The 22,785-nt window shown below is 40.4% G+C and overlaps 1 protein-coding gene across 2 annotated transcripts in view; it reads right to left on the bottom strand.

Annotated features, from left to right (window-relative positions):
- Positions 1-22,785, bottom strand: part of LOC137624318 (tyrosine-protein phosphatase 10D-like) — a 335,629-nt gene that overhangs the window by 82,607 nt on the left and 230,237 nt on the right. For both annotated transcript variants that reach the window (XR_011040718.1, XM_068354980.1), the window contains exons 18-20: positions 20,979-21,170; positions 14,392-14,505; positions 13,886-14,045 (exon numbers count right to left, since the gene is read on the bottom strand). Coding sequence is in view for 1 of the 2 variants with exons in the window: in XM_068354980.1 (XP_068211081.1) it covers positions 13,886-14,045; positions 14,392-14,505; positions 20,979-21,170 (466 nt within the window). In the remaining variant the exon portion in view is untranslated. The remainder of the gene's footprint in view (positions 1-13,885; positions 14,046-14,391; positions 14,506-20,978; positions 21,171-22,785) is intronic.

The raw sequence follows: 22,785 nt of genomic DNA on the forward strand, positions 1-22,785 counted from the left end.
CAGTAAGACTGTTAAAACTAACTAACTTAAAAAAAAAAATAGGTTGATAGGAAAAGAGAGAAGAATGGCGACAATGGTAGATCTCAACACGTTGTCAAGACAAGTTGGCAGCAATAATCTGTTGTAAATGTTAAAATTACAAGAATATTTGTCATCTATAGAATCAATATACATTGAAAAATTCTATGTGAGAATAACACTTAGTGTGAAATAAGCATTGTACTGTACTGAAAATTTCAAGTGTTGTCCTGGTATGGTACTAAAAACTTTAAAGTGCTATAACTCAAAACACTTTTTTTTTAGATAAAAATATTTTCTAAAATTTAAAAAATAATCAAAGTTTTTTTGAACTACTCGGGTTATTTTGCTTATTTTGATAACGTGAAAATTTCATTAAGAAAAATGCTATTAGTGTGACATTACGTGCAACGTACGTTTTATGAATTCGAATTATACAGGCCTTTATCTATTTTATCTATATTCGATCTTATGAAAATCAAAAGGTAAAATTTTTTGTATGATATTTGAGTGTCTACATACATAATTAGGTGATTCTAGGATAAATAATACGACCACAATAAGTCTATGACATCATTCGATGGTCGGACGGACAGTTTCTGACATCATTCGATAGACATATAGATACATCACATTCTTATGCTCACATAAGGTGTTGAAGTACTGTACTGGGTTGAATACTCTACATACATATATCAAGGCACTTCCCCCAATTTTGGGGGGTAGCCGACATCAAACAAATGAAACAAAAAAGGGTACGTCTCCTCTCTATGTTCCTCCTAGCCGGACAAGGGACTCAACCGAGTTCGGCTGGTACTGCTAGGGTGGCACAGCCCACCCTCCCACATTATCCACCACCGATGAAGCTTCATAATGCTGACTCCCCTACTGCTGCTACCTCCGCAGTCATCCAAGGTACCGGAGGAAGCAGCAGGGCCTACCGGAACTGCGTCACAATCGCTCGGCATTCATTCCTATTTCTAGCATGCTCTCTTGCCTCTCTCACATTTATCCTATCACCCAGAGCTTCCTTCACTCCATCCATCTACCCAAACCTTGGCCTTCCTCTTGTACTTCTCCCATCAATTCTTGCATTCATCACCTTCTTTAGCAAACAGCCATTTTCCATTCTCTCAACATGGCCAAACCACCTCAACACATTCATATCCACTCTAGCTGCTAACTCATTTCTTACACCCATTCTCACCCTCACTACTTCATTCCTAACCCGATCTACTAGAGATACACCAGCCATGCTCCTTAGACACTTCATCTCAAACACATGCAATTTCTGTCTCTCCGTCACTTTCATTCCCCACAACTCCGATCTATACATCACAGTTGGTACAATCACTTTCTCATACAGAACTCTCTTTAAATTCATGCCCAACCCTCTATTTTTTCCTACTCCCTTAACTGCCCCCAACACTTAGCATCCTTCATTCACTCTCTGGCATACATCTGCTTCCACTCCACCATTTGCTGCAACAACAGACCCCAAGTACTTAAACTGACCCACCTCCTCAAGCAACTCTCCATTCAACCTCGCACCACCTTCCCTTCTCATACATCTCATAACCTTACTCTTACCCACATTAACTCTTAACTTCCTTCTCTCACACACCCTTCCAAATTCTATCACTAATCGGCCAAGCTTCTCTTCCGCGTCTGGAACCAGTACAGTATCATCCGCAAACAACAACTGATTTACCTCCCATTCATGGTCAGTCTCGTCTACCAGTTTTAATCCTCGTCCAAGCACTCAAGCATTCACCTCTCTCACCACTCCATCAACATGCAAATTAAACAACCATGGTGACATCACACATCCCTGTCTCAGTCCCACTCTCACCGGAAACCAATCGCTCACTTCATTTTCTATTCTAACACACGCTTTACTACCCTTGTAGAAACTTTTCACTACTTGCAACAACCTTTCACCAACTCCATATAACGTCATCACATTCCACATTGCTTCCCTATCAACTCTATCATATGCTTTCTCCAAATCCATAAATGCAACATACACATCACTCAACAAACTAATACCCCTTGAATTACAACACGCATGCACATCTCCCTTACCCTTGTATAGTGGTACAATACACACACCTAATCTACTGGTACCACTGACAACACAAAACACATATTAAACAATTTCACCTACCATTCACGTACAGTCACATCCCCTTCCTTCAACATCTCAGCTCTCACACCATCCATACCAGATGCTTTTCCTACTCTTGTTTCATCTAGTGCTCTCCTTACTTCCTCTCTTGTAATATCTCTTTCATTCTCATCTCCCATCACCTCAACACCTGCAACAGCAATTATATCTGCCTCCCTATTATCCTCAACATTCAGTAAACTTTCAAAATACTCCGCCCACCTTTTCCTTGCCTCCTCTCCTTTCAACAACCTTCCATTTCCATCTATCACGGTCTCTTCAATTCTTGAACCAGCCTTCTTTACTCTCTTCACTAGTTTCCAAAACTACTTCTTATTCTCTTCATATGAATGACCCAATCCCTGACCCCACCTCAGGTCAGCTGCCCTCTTTGCCTCACTTACCTTGCGCTTTACCTCCACATTTTTCTCTCTATATCTTTCATACTTCTCTACACTATTACTCTGCAGCCATTCTTCAAAAGCCCTCTTTTTCTCTTCCACTTTTACCTTCACTCCTTCATTCCACCATTCACTGCCCTTCCTCATGCTGCCTCCAACAAACTTCTTGCCGCATACATCACTTGCAATACCTACAAAATTTTCATTTACGAACTTACACTCCTCTAAATTACCAGTTTCTCTTACTTTCACTTCGTCATATGCCATTTTCAACTTTTTCTTGATATTTACTTTTTACCCCCGGTTTTATTAGCTCTTCAACCCTCACTAGCTCCCTTTTACATCCACCTACTCTATTCCCCCACTCTTTTGCTACAACTAATTTTCCTTCCACCAAAAAATGATCAGACATACCGTTAGCCATACCCCTAAACACGTGCACGCCTTTCAATCTTCCAAACATTCTTTTAGTTATCAACACATAATCCATTAGCGCCCTTTCTACCACTCTTCCATTTACCACTCTTACCCGTGTATACTTGTTTTTATCTTTCTTTTTGAAAAATCTAGAACTTATCACCATCTCTTGCTCAACACACATATCTACCAGTCTCTCACCACTCTCATTTTCACCTGGTATGCCATACTTCCCAATGACACCTTCTACCTCTCCAGCGCCCACTCTAGCATTTAAGTCACCCATGACAACTACATAATTCCTTCTCCCCAGTCCCTCCAAACACCTAGTTAATCCATTCCAGAACTCATCCCACTCTTCTTCACTTTTCTCACAACCTGGCCCATACGCACTGACAAAAGCCCAACATTCCCTACCCAACTTAACCCTTACCCACATTACTTGTCTTTTAATAATATTTTTGCATCAGACCCTCAGTACCCTCTTAAGTAACACCGTTCCTCTTATGGGGCATTCAATAGAAAGAATATCAAAACAATATAGGTTTTGAAATTCCATTTTATAGAGATTTTAGGAAATAAAGAATACACCGTAAATATACAAGATAAAAGCGAATGAACAGGAGTGAATACGACCGTTTTGCAGAATGTCACCACACAAATGAAAAATTTTACAGTAGTATAGGATGTAGATAATTTTGGTAATCTTCCATGGATTTATTATGCATTCCAGAAAAAAATGTATAGAGAAGAAAAGTTTTTTTTTACCATTATTTATGATTTCCCCACTCTAAACCCCTAGTTCCCAACTTGGTAGTTTCCATTACCAATGGATAAATTATGGTATATCTCACTAACTATTTATTAGCCCCTAATTTAAAAAATGTTGTCTTGACTGGAACTATGATAAAATCAATTTTTGTTGTTGGTGATGTATCAGATAAAGCTTAGTGATTATGTAACCTTCCGGATGTCAATGAATTTCTCTTCGCATGCAATCTTGGCCACTAACTTATCATGGGTTTCCTTTAGCTGGGTAAATTCCTACCCTAGTGCTTTTATTACCCTTACGAATCTGGTTATATAGAAGATGTAAGCATTATGGGTTATCTGTATTCAGTGAAGAATTTTATTTAAAAACAATAAATGTAATAAAAAAATTTTACATTGCTATTATTCAGGAGGTGACATTAAATAGGCATAGGCAATGTCTCGCCCATCAGCCTTCGCACAGGCGCAGCACCAATGTGCCAGTTGGAAACAGTGAGGTGTAAGTTAAGTGCTCCTAAAATCTTATAAAACTACCCTACAAACCTGTTAATTCCCATTTTTGTTGTGGATAAGATTTGTTAAATTGTTACCACTACTGTATTACGAAGAATGGCTACTAATTTTAGTTTCGTTTAATCTCTAAGTCTCTGATGCCTCAAAGACGTTGTGACTTTTATCAGGCTAGTCTGTTACCTAAGGTCGCTTAAAATTTCATTACAGCGCCCTCCTTATGACTAATAAACAATAATCTTAATACTGTATTCAGGGTTTACAAGGTCAACGGCCATACCTCACTGAAAAGGCCTCTCCTCGTACGATCAGCAAAGTTAAGTAATGTTAGGTCTAGTTGGCACTTGAATGGGTCTAATTGCTGTTTTAGGATAATAATCTTGGAAGTGTTTATGAAATCCTTTTCTTTACAGTTAATTCTAGTGTTTTAGAAAGTTTTATTTTAACAAACCTAGGCTTGGTTATTTTATTGGAAATGATGACACTACTTCCACTCCAAGGCTTATTTCTGCTACAGCCTATGTAGACAGGCTTTCTTTTTGCTGCAGCCTATATACAGTGAGTTTTGTTATTAGGAATTTAATGCCAATAACTCCTTTTGTAGTACCTCAGAAATTCATTTAATTCTTGGTTAGGAGTAATATTTCATGCCTAACCTAACCAGTTTCAAACCCTAACCTAACACCTCAAGTGGCAACTAGCAGTTTTAATGCACTTTTCTGCAAAGTCTAGGGATACAAGGTATCTACCAGATCAGAGTTCTTTTTGCCCAACCTTGAACTCTGTATTTACTTTACCCACCGGAGATAACATTAGTTTCCTACATTTCTAGTTGAGCTTATAGACACCTAGAATATGTGAGGCTTAAAACCGATATGGTAGCTTGGATCTTTATATCTCATCTCAAGATAACGTAAGTACCTCCAAACCTTTGCTTATCCCTTATGCACCGAGATGTTAATCTAGATAGTTTGCTACTCCTCTTGTGAAGTAAGTGCTCTTTATTTCTTATCATTCCCACCACTTGACATGGTTGAGAGAGTTAACAAATCCAGGATGTCTTCAAATATCAGGATGATGCTAATAGCTTTTTTCTGCCCACAGAGGGAATCTTTCTCAGATCTGTGGCACCTGCTGTTGGAGTGTCCAAGAAGGCTGCCGTACAAAGCCAATCTGCTCAAACAACCATTCTTAAAAGTGGTTCATCCAAACACATCTGTGCTACATCTAATTGCATGGAGACTATGCGCTGTGTCCTCGGAAACAAAAGACTCCCAAAACTGTCTGTATTGTTCTAAAAGACAGTACTGTAAATCAATTTTCCATATTAAAGACAAATGATTATTTATTTTGATTGGTGCAAAGCTAAGAGTCTGTCAATGAGGACTAGCTTGAATAAAATATCAAATTATGTTTTTTTATGTTAAGAAACATTCATTTTTTACCATTAAGGGATATAAATCCATGCTTAATTCAGTGCTCAAGCATCTGGGATTAAATTGTCCATTTCAGGTATTATAGCAAATGAATAGGAGTATTGAAAGGCCTCCAGTGGTAAGGTAAATTTTCTGGAATTTGGATGTGGTTTTACTTTATTTAAAAGATTATAATTTTGAACAGTTAGAATCCTTCTCTAAGTGACCTCACAGCTAAAACCCTGTCAAAGTAACCTACAGGGAACAAGATGATTTTGTCTCTTATGTCTTTCTTCAGAAACCCAAAAGTATTTTAAGGCTAAGAGTTTGCCTCAAATTTTTCATATCTCATCTCTGTAAATGGATGAAAGCATTTCAGCATAAACAGATTTCTTTGTCCACTAAAAGCTGTTAAGTATTATTTGGAGAAATATTCAGGTATTAGAGGTAATATACTGTACCAAATTTGTTTTGTGGGTTTAATATGTTATTTTCATTAGTAAAATAAATTTTTGAATATACTTACCCGATAATCATGTAGCTGTCAACTCCGTTGCCCGACAGAAATCTAAGGAGGGATACGCCAGCTATCACAATACTAGAAGGGGGTGTACTAACAGCGCCACCTGTGGCCAGGTACTCAAGTACTTCTTGTTGACACCTCCTCAATTATTCCTCTGTCGTGCCTCCGGCTAGACGTTCTGGGATACGCTTATGGTCTTCGAGTTTATTCTCGCTTATTTGGTGATGTATTCTCTTTGATTTACGGCTGTCGCATTACTGGAAACCTTCTGATATTAGCTAGATAGCTTTTATTTAATTCAGTTTAACGGTTAACGAATTTTTGCTTGTTTTTTGGATCTCCCTTTGACTTCTCTTGAAAACAAAATGTCTGACATTTCGCAAGCCCCCTCCCATAGACGTTGTAGGTCTTGCAATAGACGTATTCCGAAGGTCTCGGTAGATCCTCACACCGCTTGTTCTGACTGTAGGGACAGACCCTGTCAGTTAGAAAATCGATGTGAGGAATGCGCCGGTCTTTCGGAATTGGATTTTGTCCGACTTTTAAAGTATTCTTCTAAGTTAGAGAGAATTAGAGCTAGGAGGAGTTCTTCTCACTCTTCTTTATTTTCCTCATCTCATGATCCTCTTCCTGATCCTACCCCTGTAGTGGCTACCCCCGATCCTACTGTGTGCCCTCCGCCTGATATGTCAGTGGTTTTACGTGCTATTCAGGCTTTAGGCGATAAGGTAGAGTCAGTGGTAAGTGACCATAAGTCTCTGATGGCCGAAGTGAAAGAGTTGAAGGCCAAGAGTGCAGTGGGTGAAGTTAGTGCCAGTGCTGTGACGAGTGCTAGTGTCGGTGCAGTGCCTTGTGCTAGTGTTAGTGCCAGTGTGGTGCGTGGGGATTTTTCTGTGCGAGCCAGTCGTTCTCCCAGTCCGGGACCTCTTGCAAGCTCCCAAGCCCAGGGGAGAAGCAATGTCGAAGGGCATAAGGGTTCGGCAGGCCTTGTTAGGCGCACAGAATCATCCTCAGTGGTTGCGGGCGTGTCTTCCACAGACCGTCACTCCCACTTGCAGACGATTGAGCCCGTCTTCCGCTCGTCCGCTGATCTTCTCTCGGGGAAGAAACGTTGGTCTCAGGTCTCTAGACCGCTTAAACGCAGAGTCCAACCCTCGAGTGCTCAGCCAGGTTGCAGTCGTTGGCTCAGCTCTGACTCGCCTCAGTCTTCTAGCGATTGTACTCCGCCCAAGAGGAGTAAGGTACAACAGAGCTGCACCGGTGGTGCAACCACTGTTATGGCTTTACCTCAGTCTGCTACTGTCTCTGCTGATCCCAAGTGGTCTATGCTTCAGTCCATGCAAGCTCAGCTTTCGGACCTGATGCGTGAGTGTTGTGCTGAGAGTGCTGCACCTCCTGCACCTGTGGTGCACCAATCTCCTGCACCCGTTCAGCCTGTGCTGCACCCGCCTGCACCGGTGGTGCACCAACCTCCTGCACCCGTTCAGCCTGTGCTGCACCCGCCTGCACCGGTGGTGCACCAACCTCCTGCACCCGTTCAGCCTTTGCTGCACCCGCCTGCACCGGTGGTGCACCAACCTCCTGCACCTGTTCAGCCTGTGCTGCACCCGCCTGCACTCGCTGCACCCAGTCGCAGCTCCATCTGCCAGGCGTACGATGTTGAACCAGTTTCTGTGTTCACTGTTCCCGGTGTTGTTCAGCATCAGCCTTCTTTAAGGCAACCTTCAGTTTGGGATCAGGAGGATTACTCCACTCTTCCTCCTCCTCCCCTGGCTGCTCCACCGGCGGTGCAACTCTCGGTGGAGGTACAACAACCTCTTCCACCTGTGAGTCAGTCTGCTCAGCTGCTGCACCGAGCTCTACCCGTGCACCCTGATCCTGCACCTCAGACATCTCTGCTTGCGGGAACTTTACCTTGTTCTGCACAGCCTCGATCTCTTCACGCTCCACTCTTACCACAGGAACAGGAACTTGCTACACCTCCTCCTTCCACCTCTGTTGTTGTTCCTGCTCGTTCTGACTCTGCGGTTCAGCATTCGTATCCGATCCCGTCGCCTCATTCTGGGGTTGAGATTTCGGATGATGAGGAAGCACACCTTGATCCCTCTTCGGACGTGGACGAATCCAAACCCTCTCCACAGTCTCTTGATTTTCGCAAGGTCTTGGCTCTTCTCAGGGAGGTTTATCCAGACCATTTTGTCTCAGCTATACCCCGCTCTCCACCATCTGAGTTTTCGCTGGGAGTGCAACAAGCTCAGTCTTCCTATACCAAGCTTGTCCTAGCTAGATCCTCCAAGAGGGCTTTTAGGAGCTTAGGGGAATGGCTGCAGTCTAAGCAACTTCTTGGCAAGACTTCCTTCATGTTCCCTCCAACGAAGCTCACTTCGAAAGCGAGCGTTTGGTATGCCACAGGGGAAGCACCAGGCTTGGGAATACCTGCCTCTGCCCAGGCTGACTTCTCAAGTCTGGTAGACTCGCCTCGAAGATCTGCTATGAGACGCTCAAAAGTGTGTTGGACCTTCTCGGACTTGGATCACTTGCTTAAAGGAGTGTTTAGAGCTTTTGAAATGTTTAATTTTCTCGACTGGTGCCTGGGGGCCCTCAGCAAGAAAACCTCCCATACGGACAAAGATTCTGCCATGCTGTTAATGTCATGTATGGATAAGGCCATCAGAGATGGATCGGGCGAGCTAGCGTCCTTGTTTGTCTCAGGGGTTTTGAAGAAAAGAGAACAGCTGTGTTCTTTCCTTTCCGCCAGCATTACCCCTTGCCAACGTTCACAACTTCTGTTTGCTCCTCTTTCGAAGTTCTTTTTTCCCGAAGAGCTCATTAAAGATTTGTCGGCTGCTTTGATACAGAAGGACACGCACGATCTTGTAGCTTCTTCGGCTCGTAAGTCTAAGGCTTCCACCTCAGCCCCTAAGACTTACCGCTCCCCAGTGGCTGATACCCCTGCGACTAGATTCATACCGCCCTTTCGTGGTAGAGCCCCCAGCCGAGGAAGCTCCCGTCCAGACTCTTACAGAGGCAAGTCCAGGAAAGGATCCAAGCCATCCAAAGGAAAACACTGACTCTCCGATTCTCCAGACGACAGTAGGAGCCAGACTCAAGACCTTCTGGCGAGCTTGGGAGATGAGAGGTGCAGACGCACAGTCTGTCAGTTGGCTGAGGTTCGGTTACAGGATTCCATTCTTCCTTCAACCACCTCTGACCACTTCGCCCATCAACCTCTCTCCCAACTACAAAGAGGAGGACAAGAGGCTAGCTTTGCACCAGGAGGTGTCGCTTCTTGTGCAGAAGAAAGCTGTGGTTGTAGTCCGGGACCATCAATCTCCGGGCTTCTACAACCGCCTCTTTCTTGTGGCCAAGAAGACAGGAGGTTGGAGACCTGTGCTGGACGTCAGCGCTCTCAACGAGTATGTCACCAAGCTGACGTTCACGATGGAGACGACCAAGTCGGTCTTAGCAGCGGTCAGACAGGAGGACTGGATGATCTCATTGGACTTGAAAGATGCTTATTTTCACGTTCCGATTCATCCAGACTCCCAACCTTTCCTAAGATTCGTTTTCGGAAAGGTCGTCTACCAATTCCAAGCCCTGTGTTTTGGCCTAAGCACAGCTCCTATGGTCTTTACCCTTCTGATGAGGAATGTAGCCAAATTCCTTCACTTGTCAAACATCAGAGCCTCCCTCTACCTAGACGACTGGCTGTTGAGAGCCTCCTCGAGTCGTCGTTGTCTGGAGAATCTTCATTGGACTTTAGACCTTATCAGAGACCTGGGTCTATTAGTCAATTTGGAAAAATCTCAACTCATTCCCTCACAATCCATCGTGTATCTGGGAATGGAAATTCAGAGTCAGAGTTTTCGGGCTTTTCCATCGGCCCCCAGGATAAGCCAAGCCCTAGAGTGCATCATGAGCATGCTGAAGAGGAACAGTTGCTCAGTGAGACAGTGGATGAGTCTCACAGGGACTCTCTCGTCCCTAGCCCTGTTTGTCGAGCTGGGCAGACTCCACCTCCGCCCTCTTCAATTCCACCTTGCAGCTCATTGGGACAAGAGTTCTACCCTGGAAGCAATCTCTATCCCTATCAACCAAGAGATGAAGACCACTCTCCTGTGGTGGAAGCACAACCTCCTTCTCAGAGAGGGTCTTTCCTTGGCCATTCAGACCCCCAATCTTCATCTCTTCTCAGATGCATCGGACTCGGGCTGGGGTGCAACCTTGGACGGAAAGGAATGCTCCGGAATGTGGAACGAGGAACAACGATCTCTCCACATCAACTGCAAGGAACTGCTGGCAGTTCATCTAGCCCTGTTGAACTTCAAGTCCCTCCTGCTAGGCAAAGTGGTGGAGGTGAACTCGGACAACACCACAGCCTTGGCTTACATCTCCAAGCAAGGGGGGACCCATTCGAGGAGCCTTTACGAGATCGCAAGGGACCTCCTCATTTGGTCAAGAAGTCTAAACCTCTCTCTAGTCACGAGGTTCATCCAGGGCAATATGAACGTGTCAGCAGATCGTCTGAGCAGAAGGAATCAGGTCATTCCCACGGAATGGACCCTCCACAAGAGTGTGTGCAACAGACTTTGGACCTTGTGGGGTCAACCTACCATAGATCTGTTTGCCACCTCCATGACCAAGAGACTTCCTCTGTTTTGTTCTCCTGTTCCAGACCCTGCAGCAGTTCATGTGGATGCCTTTCTACTGAACTGGTCCCATCTCGACCTGTACGCATTCCCTCCGTTCAAGATAATCAACAAGGTTCTGCAGAAATTCGTCTCGCACGAAGGGACACGGCTGACGCTGGTTGCTCCCCTTTGGCCTGCAAGAGAATGGTTCACAGAGGTACTACAATGGCTAGTAGACTTCCCCAGGACTCTACCTCTAAGAGTGGACCTTCTACGTCAACCTCACGTAGACAGGTTACATCCAAACCTCCACGCTCTTCAACTGACTGCCTTCAGACTGTCGAAAGATTCGCTAGAGCTCGAGGCTTTTCGAAGGAGGCAGCCAGGGCTATTGCCAGAGCAAGAAGGGTTTCCACTCGTAGGGTCTACCAGTCTAAGTGGGAGGTCTTCCGAAGCTGGTGTAGAGCCAATTCAATATCCTCTACCAATACCTCTGTGACCCAAATAGCTGACTTCCTGCTTCATCTTAGGAATGAGAGATCCCTTTCAGCTCCTACGATTAAGGGATATAGGAGTATGTTGGCCTCAGTTCTCCGCCATAGAGGTTTGGACCTCTCTTCCAACAAGGACCTTCAAGACATTCTTAAGTCTTTTGAGACGTCTAAAGATCGTCGTCTTTCCACCCCAGGCTGGAATTTAGACGTAGTCTTAAGGTTCCTTATGACATCTAGGTTCGAACCTCTCCAGTCAGCTTCATTCAAGGACCTTACCCTCAAGACTCTTTTTCTCGTTTGCCTGGCAACAGCTAAGAGAGTCAGTGAGGTTCATGCCTTCAGCAAGAACATTGGTTTCACGACCGAGTCTGCTACATGTTCTTTCCAGCTTGGATTCCTAGCAAAGAACGAACTTCCTTCACGTCCTTGGCCTAGATCGTTCGAGATACCTAGCCTTGCCAACATGGTAGGTAACGAACTTGAGAGAGTTCTTTGCCCTGTCAGAGCTCTCAAATATTATCTCAAGAGGTCTAAACCTCTCCGAGGACAGTCAGAAGCCTTATGGTGTGCCATCAGGAAACCCTCGAGACCCATGTCCAAGAATGGGCTTTCGTATTATATAAGGCTTCTGATCAGAGAAGCACATTCTCACTTAAAGGAGGAAGACCTTGCATTGCTGAAGGTAAGGACCCACGAAGTAAGAGCCGTAGCTACTTCGATGGCCTTTAATAAAAACCGTTCTCTGCAGAGTGTAATGGATGCAACCTATTGGAGGAGCAAGTCAGTGTTTGCATCATTTTATCTGAAAGATGTCCAGTCTCTTTACGAGAACTGCTACACCCTGGGACCATTCGTAGCAGCGAGTGCAGTAGTAGGTGAGGGCTCAGCCACTACATTCCCTTAATCCCATAACCTTTTTAACTTTTCTCTTGAATTCTTTTTGTTGTTTTTATGGTTGTTACGGTAGGCTAAGAAGCCTTCCGCATCCTTTTGATTTGGCGGGTGGTCAATTCATTCTTGAGAAGCGCCTAGGTTAAAGGTTGTGTAGAGGTCCTTTAGTAGGGGTTGCAACCCTATATACTTTAGCACCTTGGGTTGATTCAGCCTCCAAGAGGAACGCTGCGCTCAGTAAGGAAGACGAACTTAAAAAAGAGGCAGAGTAACGGTTCAATTCGACTTCCTTACCAGGTACTTATTATTTCATTTGTTATTAGAGATAACTATTATATGAAATTTGGGGATACTTGGCTATCATTTAATCTTGTTCACTGGTTTTCACCCACCCCCCTGGGTGCGAATCAGCTACATGATTATCGGGTAAGTTTAATATTGAAAAATGTTATTTTCATTAGTAAAATAAATTTTTGAATATACTTACCCGATAATCATGATTTAATTGACCCTCCCTTCCTCCCCATAAAGAACCAGTGGGATCGAGGAATAATTGAGGAGGTGTCAACAAGAAGTACTTGAGTACCTGGCCACAGGTGGCGCTGTTAGTACACCCCCTTCTAGTATTGTGATAGCTGGCGTATCCCTCCTTAGATTTCTGTCGGGCAACGGAGTTGACAGCTACATGATTATCGGGTAAGTTTAATATTGAAAAGTCCCTAATTTCCCTATGACCAATTGAAGTTTGGTCTCGGTTGCTCACGAAGAATTAGATCCATATCTAATAACAGGTTTTAAAGTGAAGGTACATAATTTTAGTAGTGCAGCTACTTCCCTTAAATTTTGTCGAAAACTGTCTTTGGAAAGAGTTTCAGCTTCAACTCATTGGCATACCAAGGGTGTTTTTGTTAAACATTATCTTAAAGAATCCTGGTTTATTTATGAAAGTTGCTAGACTCTAGGCCCTTAATGTAGAGCTGTGATCTAATTAATATTGTCTTCAGTTTAATTATAACCGTCTTATCTATGAGCGTATGAAGGGTTCAATTTAAAAAATTTATTTGGTACAAAGCAAAAGCATCCTTTAGATCAAGAACAATCATTTAAAGACAAGCTACAGTCAAGTACTTTACATAGCTTTAGTAAAAAATCTGAAGACCAATATTTTACTTTTAGATAAATTCATCCTATTTTTTCCTTCACTAGCATCCACCTCCAGCAGTGTGCAGGTGTCAGCAATATAAACATAAGGAGAGGTTCATAGAAATAAACAGAACTCTAATAAAATTTATTTCTATACTCACCTGATGTATAGTTACAGTAAATACAATTTCCCCTCCTCCCCAATGTCTCATAATATCTAGAGAACAGGGATAACTTACAGCTTGAATGTTCCTTCCATTAATAAGGGCATGTATTAATTGAAGGGAAAGAAAATAGGAAAATGTTTAAAATCTTCTAAAAATTTTATGGGTATATGTCGATTAAACCGAGCTTCTAAGGAGAAGCAATATGAACATCAGGAGATTATAGAAATAAGAAATTTTAATACTACAGTACAGTATATTAGAATTCTGTTTTTCATGGAAACTAAAATTACTGAACTGAAATAATCTACTAAAGAGATCTAATATTTATAACACTTACGGCCGATGGGCATTGTTTCTTCAATAACCCTGACTTGTCCTGGGCCTTTCTTATTTCTGGCTTCAATCTTGAAGGTGTAAGTTTCCCCTGGAATAAGACCACTAATGTTGCCCCTGAATTCGTCAGGTTTAAACTTTTTTTCATTCATTTCAGATGAATTCTGGAAAATAAGATAGATACAATACATTAAGTAAAATATGTAATACAGTAGAGGTAAATATACAGGATGCATATAATGGCATTTAGAAATAATATAAGTGCATATAATGGCATTTATAACTAACATGATTACACCAAAAATCTATCTTCACCCTAAAAATAGTTAACTATAAACTGTAGGACTGACCTTCATCTAAAAGTTAATTTGAAGATCCTTCAAGAATCTCTCCAAATTAGTTTATTTTTTATTAAAAAAAAACTCACTCAATCTTACACAGATTATTATATCTGTACATTCAATGCTGTGAATCAATTATTTAACACTTGCTTCCACTGTTAAAACTTACCTTGATTCCATATTTAATGATGAATTCAGAAAGAACCCCATTTTCTTCTTGAGGAAGAGACCATTCTAACACCACATAACGGGGTTCTTTAACAATTGCAGTAAAATTCCCAACCTATGAAAATGAAACATTGTTAATGTTGTCAATACTCTATTCCTTACTGAAAAACACATAGTTAATCTAATATACTGTATACTTAAACTTGATCCTTCAATTTAGGGCTTCTTATATACTTAATAATTTTTTTTTTCAATTCACTGTGGTGTATATCAGGTTGCATCCCTTTCAGATTCCTCTTATGCTTTTAATTATGTGTATTATATTATAAAGGCCAACAGAGCAAGACTAAGTAAACTCAAAAGTAAACCAATATATGTGATGCCATTATCAATTGCATGACATCAAACCAAGCACTATGATGCCATGAAAATTGCATACATCCAATTTTATTCTCTTAAGCCATACCTGTAAGAACAAAGCTAAGAAAATTGTGATAACTAGTAGCGAAAATATGAGTACACATACAGAACATAGTTCAGGTCCACTTGGACCCATGTTAGTTCCTATAGCTTCTGTCTCTTGCTACCTTGTAACTTTGTGCCCCTCCCTTTTTGTTATCTCTTTATGAAGTAAAAAATTACGGACAAATAAAATTTTGCTTTTTATATTGTATATACAAATTTTATATACTAAATTATTCCAACTTTTCTCTTAACCTCTAAGCATCTTGACTTAAAATTTTTCTAACAGAACTCTATCAATTATAAATTATCTACTTTTTTAGAAAGCAGGAATCACAATTTCATGAAAAAGTCTTAATACAGCAATACCTTGACATGCGAGTATCCCAACATATGAGCATTTCCAGATACGAGCAAGCTGCCGAGCAAATTTTTGCATTGAGATACGAACACAAACTTGAGGTACGAGCAAGCTTACAGATGCTGACGCTAGGTGGCTGAGCACGTGGGAGCTGCTCTCAAGGCCCACATCGCTCATTCATTTTGCGTGATCTTCAACGTCTGAACACATCTCTGAGCATTGCCTGTACTGTTTGCATTATTTACCTAGTTTTAACATTAATTTGTGGACAATTAACCTCATAAGTCATGAGTCCAAAGCAAGCGAGTGGAAACCAGGGAAGTGATAAGAAAAAGCGCATGATGAGGATAGCGATGAAATGTGAAATTATTAAGAAACATGAGAGTGGTGTATGAGTAACTGAGCTGGCCCGCCATTATGAGAGGAGAACTGTACATTGACAATATGTACAATCCTCAACCAGAAGGATGCTATCAAGAGCAAGAAGCCTTCGAAAGGCCTAACCATCACGTCAAAGCTACGGACGAATGTGAATGATGAGATGGTAAAGGCTTCTGTTGGTCTGGATAAAAGAAAAGCAGTTGCCAGGAGATATCGTGAACGAGACGATCATCTGTGAGAAGGCCAGCGCAATCTACGAAGACTTGAAACAAAGGGAAGCAGCTGAGAGTGGGGAGACATCAACACCAGTGGAGACCTTCAAAGCCAGCCGTGGCTAGATTGATAACTTCAAAAAGCGAACTGGATACACTCGGTTGGAAGGCATGGGAAAGCTGCGAGTTCTGACGTGAAAGCCGCAGAGGAGACACGGAACGTTCTGCCTCACTTGTTGCTGAAAAAGGTTACATCCCCCAACAAGTCTTAAACTGCAATGAAACTGGTTTTTTCTGGAAGAAGATACCTAGGACATTCATCACAGCGGAGGAGAAGAAACTGCCGGGCCATAAACCCACGAAGGATTAATTGACTTTAGCCCTGTGTGCCAATGCCAGCGGTGACTGTAATATCAAGCCACTGCTGGTATACCACTCCAAAAACCCCCATGCCTTCAAGAGGCAAAGGATCTTGAAAGAAAAACTTCAAGTCATGAGGGGCGCAAATTCGAAGACTTGGTTTACAAGGTATTTTTTCACAGAATGGGTTAATTTGTGCTTTGATCCGGCAGTCAAGAAGTATTTGTTGGAGAAAAACCTGTCAGTGAAATGTTTTCTCATCCCAGACGGCCCCTGATCACCCTCCTGGTCTTGAAGAGTACATTGCTGATGGATTAATGTTCATCAGGGTCCTCTATCTCCTGCCCAACACCACGCCACTCCTCCAGCCTATGGACCAACAGGTAATTTCAAACATCAAGAAACTGTACACAAAACATTTGTTTAAGAAATGCTTCGATGTCACAGACATCACCAATCTCACCCTTCGTGAATTTTGGAAGGATCATTTTAACATTGTTCATTGTTTGAAAATTATTGATGAAGCATGGCAGGGTGTAATGCGAAGCACCTTAAATTCAGGGAGAAAAAACTGTGGCCAGATTCTGTAGCTGAAAGGGACTTAGAAGGGTTAGATACGCCGCAGCCTGACCGGGGACCCTTTGTGTTAGAGATCATGTCTCTTGGAAAGGTCATGGAGCTGGAGGTAGATGAGTTCTGTTAATGGCCTTGTTGAGGAGCATCAAGAAGAGCTCACGACGGAGGAATTGATAGAGTTCCAGGCGATGCAACATACGTAGGTGTTGCAAGAGCTCAGTAGTGGGGAGGAGGAGGAACTGGAAGAACTCCTTTCTACGAGGGAAATTAAAGAAGTGTTGGCTAAGTGGCAGGATGTCTGATTTCGTTGAAAAGAGACACCCTGATTAATTGTCTTGGGGTCGGGCTTCAGCTCTTTTCGACAACACTTGCTTAAATCATTTCTGCAACACCTTGAAAGGAAAATAGAAACAAACCTCCTTGGATAATTTTTTTTTTTCAAGGCCTGCAACAAGTAAAAAGGAAGGCGAAGCAAAAGGAGTGAAAATAAGCAAGGAACAGTAAAAATATAGATTTAAGATTAAAATTTATTTTAGAATTAAGTGTAAGCTAATTTCATTCCCATAAATAAAGTTTAAATGTAAGATACATATTGTAAGCAACAGTGTAAATAGCAAATGTATACCGTTCAATTCGCTCCCTCCCTTCCTCCTCCGCACACACTGCTATTAGCTGCTACCGTCTGTCTCGGAGGTAAGAACTCCATAATAAAGCCACATTTTATTGCGGGATCACAGTCCAACAATCAGTTTTGCCATTTTGTGAGTGCAGGTTGCAAATTGGAACAATTAAAAACATGTTTTTCCATTGTTATGTCATTGATTTGGGTGTTTTTAAGAGGGTGGAAATGGATTAATTTTTTTCAGTTATTTTGTAGGAAAAATTGATTTGAAATACGAGTAAATTCACATAAGAGGTCGGTCCTGGAACGCATTATGCTCTTATGTCAAGGTATTACTGTAAAGTTAATGACCTGCTTACTGGAACTAGCTTTATTTTAGCATAATTTTTTCATGTGATATGCGCCATTTAAAGTTTTGTTTCACTAGGAATGTCTGTTGTCAATGGTAGTGCTTTCATCTTGACTTTTTTTAATTAATGCTCATTGTTTTTATCAATTTATTTTCTAATATTGTTGATTCAGACTGTTATATTTGATACCTTCCTCATTCAGGATTACTGTAAGTTCCTTTAAATACGTAATTTTCTTTTTATTTCCCAAGTTTGCTTAATTTGGGCCATTTTTGATTTGTTGTCACAGCACATTATTCATCAATGTATTCCCAAATATGTGAGCAATTGGCCACTAAAGAGATGGAGATGGGGCCCTCTCACAAGACAAAAGCTTTGATCTAACATGTGGTCATGGGTGAAATTTCGTTGTTAGGGATGTGAAGTGTTTAATCTTGATACAGTCAGTGTAGAAAATACTAATATTATCACATTACTGTTTCCTTTCAACTTTTTATCTTTAATGCCATTAGGAAATCTACAGTATGTAGTCTTCTGAAAACTCAGATCTACAATATATTGCGTAATTGAAGGCGTGGTGAGGAGGCACTTGAGTATCATCTGAAGCGGAGGGTGTAAAATAACACAATAATACTGCTCGAGTTTCATTGCCAACTTTGATCAGCAGATTTCAGCCATAGCATTTCAAATTTCCTTGTGAATTGCGTCCAAATTTTTTCTAGGCATTTATAGACCTTGATAATGGTACTACACTCTTCCTTATATGAGATAACATACCAAATATGTTCAGGTATGATCCTAGGAAGCATTTCCTGAACTTCACAATACAAGGAAGAGCTCTTGGATACACAATCAAATTCCAAATCTAAAATATTTCGAGCAATTATGCAATTTCACTCGACAGAAAAGGTAAGAAAATCTACCATTTTTTCAATTAGAAAAAGCAATCTTAGGTTGGGAATGGTCAACATATTATGTGATGTAACTCTCAAAATCTTGGTTGTCTTTTGAGAGCTTTAATTTAGTTCTCAATCTCTTAAAAAAAAGTTTTAAAAGAATAAACAAGTTTTCATATTTCACTTTACAAATAATGGCCTCACAATATACAACTCTTAACATTTTCATTTATACTGCACAAGAGTTCTTAATCCTCTGGCCTCTTGGGGGAAGTTGGAATGGAAGGTTCCAGCGTGCAAGAACTGGATGTACAAGTATCTAAAGAGTGATCTTTTAGGTGCAGGAGTCATCATCAGGAATAAAAGACATAGCCAGAGCAGAAAAGTCACAAAGACTTTTCTTACCAGTGTAGCAGTGGTTCATCAACAACATCTCGGGCTGGCATTGGGATCCTAGGGGTACGGGAAACATTATTAATGTTATTCATTTTTTGGGGGGGATAATAATAAAAAATGAACAAACAAAAAATGAGTTATAGGGAACTTTTTTCACTGTAACATCCTAAAAGAGACCCCACTTGCATTTCATGGAATCATTTCCTCCACTAATGACCCAAGTGAGAATGGCGAGAGTCCTATCTCAAAAGGTAGCCCACCCCTGGAATCAGAGGGCCAATTTTTGGCAATGAGATAATTATGAACGCTAGTATGGATATATTGACATTCCTTTGGTCCCAGAAATCTGGACAGTGAAAAGAGGAAGAAATACTGAACATGAATTGGAGGAGGTTGAAATAATGACAAGAAATAGAAAAAGTATTTGAGAGTTTTCAGTCAAACTGAAGAACAATTTATTCCCCAGTTCGAGAGTCCTCTTGTCTGTTATAATGCTTCAGCAAGGAAACCATATTTTGTGTTGAAGCAGAATGACTCCAATGACTCCTTTAAGGCATTCTCTTGTTAAGAGGGAGCAATGGAGTGGAGGGTTAAGGTCAGAGGTTATTATGAAAAGTCTTCCCACATTTAGCTAGCACACATGGAATTCCATAAGATACTATAAATTCACTCCGAGTGAAGATGGCTTGGATATTACTGTTATGGTGAAACCATTATCTAAGATTCCTAAAACACAAGAAGTATAATAGATATTGAACCGTGATACTCTAAGTGTCTTGGCAAAATTATAAATATAAGGAATAAGCATAATTGTATAGGAATATTGTTAAATGATACTACAAAATGTATTTACACAGTGAACACTAGCCTCTTATTGTACAGATTGATTTTTTTTCTATCATAACCGAAGCGTGACTGGAGCGAGAGCGGAAAGCGACCGGACCGATAGTGTGAATCAGCCCTTAACCTTGTTGCATTACTTGTACAGTATAGTACTTATCCCTCTCTTTCCTTCAATTGTGCCCCACCTTCAACAGTGTGTGGTAATCAACAATACAACCATCAGGGGAGATTCATAGAAATTATTAGAATTTTAATAATAAAATTTCTTATTCTATGCTCACCTGATGTTTATATAAATGCCCCCCTCCTCCCCATTGACTCATGGTATAGAGAAGAGAGGGATTGTCAATTCTGAAACGGAAGACTAGATTGACTTACAGCAACCTGGGCTTTTCACCACTTACCGCTAGAGGGTCCATTCCCTTGTTAAGGGCAAAGGAAAATTTGAAAACTTTAAAATTTTACAGGTATGTGTTGATTAAATCAGGCTTCTGGTGAAGAAGCAATATGAACAACAGGGGAGTATAGAACTAAATTTTATGACCAAAATTCTATTTTTGGCAAACAACTGTGTGTTGTCAGCTAAAACATAAAGCAAATAACAGCTTACTACAAAAAAGACAAATAAATGCCAGAAATTGACCCTGAACATTTTCATTTACTGATATGGTGAATTTCTAAAGACGAGGTTACTAACATCATAAAATGTCTTCCAACACTAAATTAGTTTTATCCTATGGAAAGTATATGTTTACCCATAACATTCAAGACAATCATCATTATAGTAAACATATATTTAAGGTAATCCCTATAATTCATACCTAGAGCTCTCTCTCTCTCTCTCTCTCTCTCTCTCTCTCTCTCTCTCTCTCTCTCTCTCTCTCTCTCTCTCTCTCTCTCTCTCTCTCCTTGAAGTCTCATAAATTAATAAAATTTGTTTGGTGATATCTACTGCCCACCTATCAAGTACATTCTCTTTGAATAGTGACTTTTAAAGAAAGTGCATCGAGACAATACTAGCATTAGCTTTCTCAACTTCAAAAGCCTGAATTAGTCAAAATATGAAATAAAATAAAATATTTTATGAGTAGTGAAACATTGTTAAAACTTGTATATAGTAGTAACTCACTTGTCCAGGAATACTTTCACTTGTTGCAAAGGTGGCTGATACTGTTGTTGACTGCTTCATTATGTGTTTCACATCCCCTGCTAAAGTTAGTACGGTGAAGGTGTAGTTGTGATAAGGTCGCAGACGAGTCAGACTAATAGAAGGATGGTCTGTTTGATTGCTGAGTAGGCCTTCTTCTGTCAGATACTCGACCTGTATTGTAAATAAGACAAATTTTATTAGCATGAAGGAAACTTCCATTATTTCACTTTTTTTAAACTAGCTGAATGAGATCACTGAGTTACATTTTCCTTTTGCAGACAGTTCATTTAAAGGATTTGTTCCCATTAAAGATGAAATTTTTACCAAAGCAAGGTCAATTAATAATAATAATAATAATAATAATAATAATAATAATAATGATAAAAATAATAATATAAACATTAGACAATATTGTGAATGTAGGTAGCATTCATTTCATCAAAAGTGAACATGACGTAGATGCACAAATTGGAAAAAATCATTAGTAATAGAAAAGTCACATGTTGATAGCTTCAAGTAACAAGCTATAGTATATAACATAAGTGCTCTTTGAAAACAATAGTTCTTTAATTGAGAATACAATCAATACCAACTGTGCTCATTTTGATAACAATTAACCCTTTTGAGATTCCTGGTGTTATCTAAAACTAGTGTTTAAAACTGGTTTAGCAATACAAGTAACTCTCCTTAAACGGCTCCTACTTTTAGGGGTGGTGTAAGTTAAATAATTTCCTTCAATGCAACTTAATGCTCTTAGATAGGTTTTATTCACATGTGAAAAATATAGAAATGTGTTGGATTCCTGCTCATGTCGGCATTTCTGGAAATGAAAAGGCAGATGCTGCAGCTAAATTGTCAATAAATTTACCAAAACAAGATATTAACTACCAGGGAATGATTATGTAACCATCATAAAAAAATTCACAGCAACAAGATGGCAAACTCGGTGGAGTAATGAATATAACCATAATATATTAAAACAAATAAAGCCAAGTGTTTTTCAATGGGAATCCTCAAATAAAATAGAAGCAGAATTGAAGGAATTTTAGCAAGGTTACGTATACTGTAGGTCATACTTAATTGACTCATGGATTTTTAATGTGCACACCTCATGAAGCAGTTCTCAGGTGCAGTGATGTGACACTTTTTTAAGCATACTGTACAACTTATTTTTAGCAATTGTAAAGTTTTTTATAGAGAGATATTTATGTTTTTTGCAGAAAAAATTTTACGGACATTTTATCAGACTCGGAAAATGTTTACTTTTTTTTTTGAGAAACAGGTTTTATAAGCTATATTTAAATTTCTATTTACCTCAGACTTTTATATAAAGATTATATTTTTATCATATAATTTCTATATATTCATTTTGAATTTTATCAGCTTTTATCTAAAAATTATGTTTATCCTATATTTTCTATACATTTACTTTATATTTTATTATTAGCATTAATATAAGTTTTTTACCTCCTGAATTTACTAGGGCCATCTCTGTAAGAGTCGAGCTTGACTCATTGGGCTGTTTAATCTCTTCCTTTTAATAATATGACAAATTCGGAGATAATTTGTATTTTTCTTAACCATACAAACCTTAGCTATTTACATTGGGTTTACCTTTTAGCGTAGCTGAAATGGCGAGCCATTAGAATTTAACGAGGGTGTATTACCCCCGCGCTAGTTAGCAGGGGGGTAGGGGAGTGGTAGCTAGCTACCCCTCCCCCCTCACACACCGGTGAACTGCTTCATTTCACTTAGAGGTAGGACTTGTCTTGGGGGACAGGGCTGG

The sequence above is a fragment of the Palaemon carinicauda genome, chromosome 31 (genome assembly GCF_036898095.1).
Source record: "Palaemon carinicauda isolate YSFRI2023 chromosome 31, ASM3689809v2, whole genome shotgun sequence".
NCBI lineage: Eukaryota > Metazoa > Arthropoda > Malacostraca > Decapoda > Palaemonidae > Palaemon > Palaemon carinicauda.